This window comes from Trifolium pratense, linkage group LG7, assembly GCF_020283565.1.
Source record: "Trifolium pratense cultivar HEN17-A07 linkage group LG7, ARS_RC_1.1, whole genome shotgun sequence".
Taxonomy (NCBI): Eukaryota; Viridiplantae; Streptophyta; class Magnoliopsida; order Fabales; family Fabaceae; genus Trifolium; species Trifolium pratense.
Genome location: NC_060065.1, coordinates 4,173,972 through 4,182,456, shown reverse-complemented (window position 1 = coordinate 4,182,456; position 8,485 = coordinate 4,173,972). Strand labels below are relative to the sequence as shown.

Below are 8,485 nucleotides of genomic sequence, written 5' to 3'. Positions count from 1 at the left end.
AGAGTCGTGGGTTTTGGTGTACCCACAAGTACAAACTCTATTGTTATGTTTAGAAAAAAAAATCAAATTATTTAGGTTAAAAATATTTTCTTTTTCTTCTTCAAAAAATATTTTCTTTTGAACATATAATATAATATGAGTTACAATGAATAAATGATGTTTGATTTTAGAATAAGCAACCGTTGTATGAATTTCGTCTAAAACAAAAATAAAATAAGAGGAGAAAAAATACAATTAAAAAAGAAAAGAAAAAGAGAGAGAATGGAACATGGGTTACCCGGACCCGAAGAAGAGTGGTCCGAACCGATCCGTGTTGAGTTAGAGTGGGAGTGGATGGAGATAGATTGAGAGGAGAGAGAGACATTGGAAAATGGGGATTAAGGCGTGAGACTATACGAGAAGAGAGGAGAGACAGAGTGCAAATTTCTTCCAAACAAAATCCACGATACCATTTCTGAACCCACCAATCACCAACCACCACTTCAATCTTCTCTCCCAAATCACCAGGTTACAATTTTCCCCTTTCTCTCTCTCTTTATACTCTCTCCAGATTTCAATCTCCGATTCGCGATTTTCATTTTCACGATTTCTCTTTTAATTTCACAATTATTTCCATAATTACATGTGTTTTGATTCGATTCCTCTTTGTTTTTCGTTAGAAATCGATTTATCTCTCTCAATCAATCGCTGGGAGGATTGGGATTACGATTATTAGGTGAAGAAGAGAGTAATATGCAACAAAGAATCAAGCTGCAACAACAACAACAAGCACTCATGCAGCAAGCTTTGCTTCAGCAACAGCAGATGTACCATCACCCCGGCATGCTCGCCGCTGCCGCTATGACTCAGGTAGGTCATTTCCTTTCCACCATATTTTACATTATTTTCATTCTTATTTTTTTATTGAACAATTGATATTAGTGATTTTACATAATATATTAGACTTTTGTGTTTGTATGTTCATATAGTTTTCTTCATTGAAGAAATTGTTGCTTAAGTAATACTATTTTGTTATCACTTAGAGTAATTTGATGGCTAGTCAAATGGTTTGAGCTTAGGGTTAAAGGAATGGGAGGACCCTAGTTCAAACTCTTAGGAAGGAGAAAAACACAAACTTAACAACCTATAGTAACATTGGCCGTCTGAAAAGAATTTTAAAAATTTGATGGATGATTTTAGTGACTTAGGCCTGTTTGGATTGATGTATTTGAGCTTACGCTTATCTACTGGCATAAGTTCTGTGAAACTGTTTAGAAGAACTTATGAAAACAACTTATGACAATTTTCACAAGTTTTTTTTCAACCTATTTTAATAAGTTATCCAATCCAATATAACTTATCAAAATAGCTCGCAGCATATATAAAAACAATTTATCTTTGTTTTACTTTTTGCTAAAAATACCTTATGTAAGCTTATACATAAGCGCTTATCATGATAAGCACTTGTGCTATAAGCTGTTTATCCAAACAGGCCCTAGTAGTATTCCTTTTAGCTAGTATCTCCCTATTTCCTTATTTTACTGCAAGTTGGCCAATCTTCTGATGTCTAATTTCATATAATTTTTTGTCTATATTTCACTAGCACATTCTATGTATTTGTTTGGCATGTAGCCGCTATAAAAGTGGAGTCATAACCTTTGATTGAAAAATCCAGAGTAGATTTTGGCAACCTCATAGTTGTAATACTCATTTGTGCTTTATTTAACACAAGAATAAATCATTGTACATAATTTTCTACAACTTTCCAATTAAAAAGAACACATAACTTGCCAACACTTTTAGGTCTTTTCAATATACCAATAGAAACAACACAACACTTGCCAAAAGTTTCTTAATCTGTTGGAATCTATTAAAGAAATGTCAAAAATAGTTAACCTACGGTCGCACAATGCACACAAATGTCTATCTCACAATGGATGAACTGATAAAAGAATTATTTTCTTTAATTATTATATGGTAAACTAAAATTGTTTTACGCAATTGATTGGTTTACAATTTGTATTATTAGTCTGACAAATTGGTTTTTTTAGAGGCATGCGAGAAATAGTCCTACTGTTTTACTATCAATGAAAGATTGGAATTTATTATTTTTCCTTCTATGAGTCTATTTTGGGCATCTTCCTATTGTCGGCAGGATCTTATCTTTTTCCTTTTTTTAATATGTCTTGTTTTGGAAATTTTGCAGATGGAGCCTGTACCGAGTGGAAATCTGCCTCCTGGGTTTGATGCTTCTGCATGCCGTAGTGTGTGAGTGTTGGATTTCGTTCTGCTTTTATATGTTTTTTGTCCTCAGTTTTGTTGTGTTTGTTTCCGAGTATGGGAATTTTACTTTTGGCACATAATTTCTAACTGTCGACACAAATTTCTTTTACATAATGGTGCTTTTAATTGATCTGAATTTGTGAGATAAATTTGATTCTACTGATTGTCAGAAGTAGTGTAGTTTTCCACTATGATAGCTAATTAATTTGACGTTTTGTGCTTTCAGTTATGTAGGAAATATTCATGTAAATGTCACTGATAAACTTCTTGCGGAAGTCTTTCAGAGTGCTGGCCCTCTTGCTGGGTGCAAGCTCATAAGAAAAGAAAAGGTTTGATTCTCATCAATGTCCTGTTTTTAATTAGCCTTGTCTTTTAACAACTATAAGGGCTCATATATTTTTCACCAAATATAGTTATCAGTACTGATGAATGATGATTATGTATTTTGATTTTTTTTAAATGTCTATTTTGGACACTTCACTCAGATTTTCTTTCCGGGGACTTTCCTTGTATTAGGTTTTTGGTTTGGATTGGGTCCAACTACTCATCCTTACAAAACCGATTTGTAAGGTTTGTTTACAAGTTTTTCTTCAACCCCTTCCCCAACTAAAATTGGAATTATATTCCCCGTCCGACCTATCCCTATCAAATCTAATTCAAGACCCAATTGGTAGATGGACACTACAGTAGTAGTGGAGTGAAAGGACCACCATTTCAAGATTGATTTATTCTTTTTCACTACTCTAATGAGTTTTTCATTGAATCCGAAACGAAAAGATTTAAGTCATTTTAGAGAACAAACCTCCCGATGCTTAGAATTTTTAATCAAACATGTCTCATGAGCCCTTTCCCTGCACTTGCTTCTACCTCTTCTCAAGAGCCCTTTCCCTACGCCAGCCAGCTGTTTTACAAAACACTTTATAAACTATTTTCAATGTGGGACTTAGGTAATTTCCAATACACGCTCTCACGCTTAGTATACTATTGGGCTTGGTGCATGGATAATATGGTGGGTGGCCCAATCAATAGGCTCTAGATTTTTGGATTAAGCCTAACTCATCCTTACAAAACCGTCATGTAAAGGTGGTGTGGGTTGGGGGATGTCCTTCTTTATAAACTCTTTTCATACCTTATCTCTTTTCAATGCAAGACCTGTGTTTTTCCAAATACCTTGAGATCTTTATCCTGTTGAGGTGATATGTTGTCAGGGAATTCTGAAATGACATGCATCATATTCCAATAAAGAAAAGCATGTCAGTACTCGGTACAAAAGTTGTTTGGCCTTTGCCAACAAAGAGTTTTTGCTGTCCCCCTTCTAGAGAACTCCCTGCTACTTGATGAATGGGGTGGTAGTGTCCTGTCCTGTCTTTGCTGTCTAAATTAGTGACCGCTTATCTGTCATGATACCAACCTTGATAGTGTAAATCTGTAAGATAAGCTTCTTTAACTTGGAATTATGCGTTGCAAGCTGAGAGCTTGAGAGAGAGAGAGAGAAATTGCAGCTGCTAAAGAAGGTTATATACTACTTAGGTCTTGCTTGTGTGTTATAAATCATAATTTAATTGTCATAGTTATTGGCCTTGCTGTGGGGTGCACAGCAAAATTCCCCCAACATTTGCTCTTAGTCTACGTGTACTGTATTGTTTTACTAGTCCTTATTTCGACTCCTGTTCCTTGTTTTTTGGTTTCTGCTTATTTGTTCGCCTTTTTTTGGGTTAAATTACTGTTACAGTCCTCTTATGGTTTTGTGGACTACCATGATCGAGCATCCGCAGCGCTTGCAATAATGACATTGCATGGAAGACAACTGTAAGCATCATGTTCAATTCATTTTTATTCTGGTTCTGTTCTATATTTGCGTAGCACGTTAACTGTGAATACATTCTATCTTGACAGACTTAACTGATATTGTTTTAATTATGCAGTCTTGACAACTGTCTTTAAGTTTTCCTTAATATATAGCAACATTACAATAGTTTACTCTTTTGTTATTTCCATTTGCAGATATGGTCAAGCACTCAAGGTGAATTGGGCATATGCCAATAGCAGTAGGGAGGATACCTCAGGTTACCTTTAAATGCAACCCATCTATTGTTGGTTTTGATTATTTTGCTTCTTGGGGACTTCCTTTTTCTTCATTTTCAGTTGTATATTCCTTTAATTTTTAGTTCAAAATCATCAGGGCACTTCAATGTATTTGTTGGTGATTTGAGTCCAGAGGTTACAGATGCAACTTTATTTGCATGCTTCTCAGTCTATACTACTTGTTCGTGAGTTCCTCATTGCTTTTTTTTCCCCTTTATTTCATTTTTTTTTGGGTCACTGGAATAGGTATATTCTTTTTTATGGCGAATTTTGTAGTCCTTGTTAGTGGTGAGAAGTTGAAGAAAGATATATGATATGGGGGAGTTAACTTCAGTATGAGTTACTCGGTCTTGCAAGACATTTTGGTTTTTGGAACTTACTTTTCCATCTTCTCTTTTATTATTTGCAGTGATGCCAGGGTTATGTGGGATCACAAAACTGGCCGCTCAAAAGGATATGGTTTTGTTTCTTTCCGTGATCATCAGGTATTGCTTATTCTGTATGCTAGAATATAGATCGACCAATGAACCTTACTGAAATATTTTTTTTAAAGATCATGATCTTTGCTTTCAATTTATTTTCCCTGTTTAATAATTTGCTGAACTAGTGAAATAATGTCTATGCGATTAATATGCAGGATGCCCAAAGTGCCATCAATGATATGACGGGTTAGACATTTTATTGTTCACTCATTCTCTTTGTTCACACTTCTGTTGTTATTTGACACTGTTCCTTTAAACTTGTTGTGTTTCATGCATCATGTAGGTAAATGGCTGGGAAATAGGCAAATAAGATGCAATTGGGCAACTAAAGGAGCTGGTGGCAGCTCAACTGAAGAGAAAATCAATGACAGCCAAAATGCTGTTGTGCTAACAAATGGATCTTCAGGTATGATGCACATTTCTAAATAGCTTTGATCCCGAGCCTATGTTTTATTAATCCATGAAAATATAGATGAAGACAACAACAACCAAGTCTTTTACTCACTAGGTGGGGTTGGAAACAGGAAGATATATTATAGATGAAGGTTCTAGTTTAAATGTGTGAAGGATACCACGCATAATTTGGTTCTTCATATTTGTTACGCACAAACCTTGCTCTTATATAGTAAATGGCAGTGGGTTTCTTATTGCTTGATGTTTTAGACACCAGTTTTGATGCATACTTCCTCCGGATTGAATTATACATATTAAGAAAGGTAGTTAGATCAAATTTAATCTTTGCAATACCACTAAAAAATTAGTCTATTGCCTAAATTACCCTCCATGACTAATAAATTGGGTCATTGGAAATATAACATTGTTAAATTAAATTAGGGGTAGTTTTTAGAGATACTATCATTAAATATGGGAGAATTGCTTATATTTAATTTTAAAATATGAGCTATCTTGTGCACTTCTGTAACCAGGCTGGGAATTTTGGGGTTGCTGAGAGATAAGTATAGTTATTTTGTTATGTGTTTTACAGATGGAGGTCAAGATAATGGCAATGAGGATGCTCCTGAAAACAATCCTTCGTACACAACAGTTTATGTTGGCAACCTTCCCCATGATGTAAGTTATATGAATTGATGAATGAGAATATTATGGTTATTGTTTGTGTTAGATATGTAGGTTTATATAATTTCAGCTTGTATTTGCATAGAAACAAGAATGGTCTGTGCGCCTGTGCCCCTATTATAGTTTGGGGCCTCAAGCCCCTTATTTTCTGTTGCAACAAGATTACTACAGCTAAACTGTAGATAAATACCAAAGCCACCTTTGTCTCCACTTGTTCTCAGGTCTCTTGTAACTGAAAGAATAAGCCGTTTTATGCTCCGACGAACAGAGTTATCTGTAATCGTGTATTTTCATTTTCACCAGTCTCTTTTACCCTTATCCATTGGTCCTGTTTTGGATCTAGCCTTGATTGAAAAAAGGCATTCCAGTGATTTGGGTAGAAATGCAGCTCCAGTGTGTGATGTAATTGCAAAAGTCACTGCTGCTAGTATTACCATGGCAGCTATTTAACACCATACCCTTTTCTGACTTTATTTTATAAAACCTTTTTTGTTTTGCAAATTGCAAAACCCTTCTTTGCATCAACTCTTTGATGAATGCCTGTGAAACTATATCTAATCTGATCTGTGAATAACAGTCTTTCCATTTCGCAAATTATGAATTGTTGGCTTCAGAATCTTCTTGATATGTAACTTACAATTGTGCTTTGAGGTCACAGGTAACACAAGCTGAACTCCATTGTCAATTCCATGCATTGGGGGCTGGGGTACTTGAGGAGGTCCGAATTCAGAGGGATAAGGGTTTTGGATTTGTCAGATACAATACTCATGAGGAAGCAGCATTGGCCATTCAGCTGGCTAATGGGAGACCAGTTCGTGGGAAGACTATGAAGGTGAGAAGTCTCACCTATTGCTTGTCTTGTCAGTTAATTACTTGCCGTTTCAGTATTGGGGCTAGTGTTTGCCCTATATAATATTGACTAGTAAAGTCCTTTTTAAAGAATAGGAATGCAAATCTTTTCTTCATGTTGCCCATAGCCGTATAATCTTACTCATGTGTGATACAACATGCTTGCACATATCACATACCCCTACGTTGCCCCAACTTAAAATAAGTAAATGAGTTCCCGTGTTGTCCAATAGTGGCTGCAACGTATTTGTTCTGCGATAAGCTATTTAGTACAAAATAGCAGCTATAGTAGCACTGTAGCATAGCGGGATTTGTACAACCTCTATTTTCCTCGATTCACAATTGACAACATTGGTAATGACAATTACAGGGTCAGCCTTTCCACTATGTTTATTTTCTAAAGGCTGGCATTTTCATGCGAGTTAGTGAATATTATTTATTTGACTTGATTTGTGCAGTGTTCATGGGGTAGCAAACCAACTCCTCCTGGGACAGCGTCAAATCCATTACCTCCTCCTGCTGCACAACCATATCAAATACTTCCTACTGCAGGGATGAACCAAGGCTATTCTTCGCCCGCTGAGTTGTTGGCTTATCAGCGCCAGTTGGCCTTGAGTCAGGCCGCTGTATCTGGCCTTTCAGGACAAGCTCTTCTCCAAATGTCTGGACAGCATGGCCTAGCTCCTGCATCAATGGGTATAAACTCTGCAGCATCTCAAGCCATGTATGACGGATATAATGGTAATTCATCAAGACAGCAGCTTATGTACTATCGTTGAGGCGTTGGCTTCACCAGTTGCGTTGTTGCAGCCTTCGGGGGCATTGATGTGCATCACATTCCACTTTGCTTCCCTGCACATGTCCTTTTTAAACTGGGCTTTTTTATTGTGTTATTGTGGCTTGATTTTTACTTAATTTATACTTATGTGTTGTAATTTATATTGTTTGATCTTATGAGGGTTTAATGAACTCTAAAAAAGGGATCTATGTTTTGCTAGGAAGAGCTGCGAGTTTTATGTTTGGGTAGTTTTTATCATTGTTACTGTATCTTTTTTATTATTGTTACTGTATATTTATAAAGTATTGACTCGAGTTCATGTTAATTAGTTTTATACGTTTCCTGTCACGGCATGTTGCAGATTTGCACAGGCCTTCAACCGATCATTTTAAGAATCACTTTAAATCATCTTTAAAGGCAATTATTTATGTCAAAGATCACTTTACCAATCTTAAGAATCAATTATTCACCTTAAGGATCATTCATACCATCTTCAAATTCACTCATACACCTTTAGAATCACTTTAATCACTTGTAGGTCAAAAAAGGTCTTTCACATATACAAGACCTATGAGCTCTTGCACCATAGACGCCACCAAATCAGAAAATCACTTCCAAAACTTTTAAGTAAAATTTGTTCTATCAAAAGCGCATTGCTTTCCCAGAACTTGAACTTCTATGAAGATATATTTTCTTCTCTTTCGGAACTTTGAACTTCTGCAAATATTATTTTACACCTCTACACAAAATCCTGTAATTGAACTTTTTTCCTTTTAGAAAATCGTTTTTGTAAGTTTTGAAAGTGGTAAATTTTTGTTTTTGCCTTAACTTCAAGAAGTATGAGTATTTTTTAACATTTGAAAATTGAATTTTTGGAAGTGTGATTTAACATTTCTGAAGTGCATATCGCGGAAGTAAATAGAAAAAAAAAAAAAATTCCAGAACTTGAAGT

The 8,485-nt window shown here is 35.6% G+C and overlaps 1 protein-coding gene across 1 annotated transcript; it reads left to right on the top strand.

The window, feature by feature from the left end:
* Positions 1–284: 284 nt before the first annotated feature.
* LOC123894615 (oligouridylate-binding protein 1-like) lies at positions 285–7,858 on the top strand. The gene is made up of 13 exons (XM_045944666.1): positions 285–507; positions 660–849; positions 2,186–2,247; positions 2,489–2,591; positions 3,995–4,071; positions 4,267–4,328; positions 4,445–4,532; positions 4,757–4,832; positions 4,985–5,015; positions 5,113–5,235; positions 5,815–5,900; positions 6,565–6,738; positions 7,214–7,858. The coding sequence occupies exons 2-13, from the start codon at positions 733–735 to the stop codon at positions 7,532–7,534; spliced, it is 1,320 nt and encodes a 439-aa protein (XP_045800622.1). The 5' UTR covers positions 285–507; positions 660–732; the 3' UTR covers positions 7,535–7,858.
* Positions 7,859–8,485: the final 627 nt, after the last annotated feature.

What these genes read in the sequence shown, in the direction of transcription:
- LOC123894615 (XM_045944666.1), top strand. Translation starts at nt 733, where the DNA reads ATGCAACAAAGAATCAAGCTGCAACAACAACAACAAGCACTCATGCAG. An exon ending in GCTAACAAATGGATCTTCAG is followed by an intron (nt 5,236 to 5,814) that starts GTATGATGCACA and finishes TGTGTTTTACAG; the next exon opens with ATGGAGGTCAAGATAATGGC. An exon ending in TTCGTGGGAAGACTATGAAG is followed by an intron (nt 6,739 to 7,213) that starts GTGAGAAGTCTC and finishes TGATTTGTGCAG; the next exon opens with TGTTCATGGGGTAGCAAACC.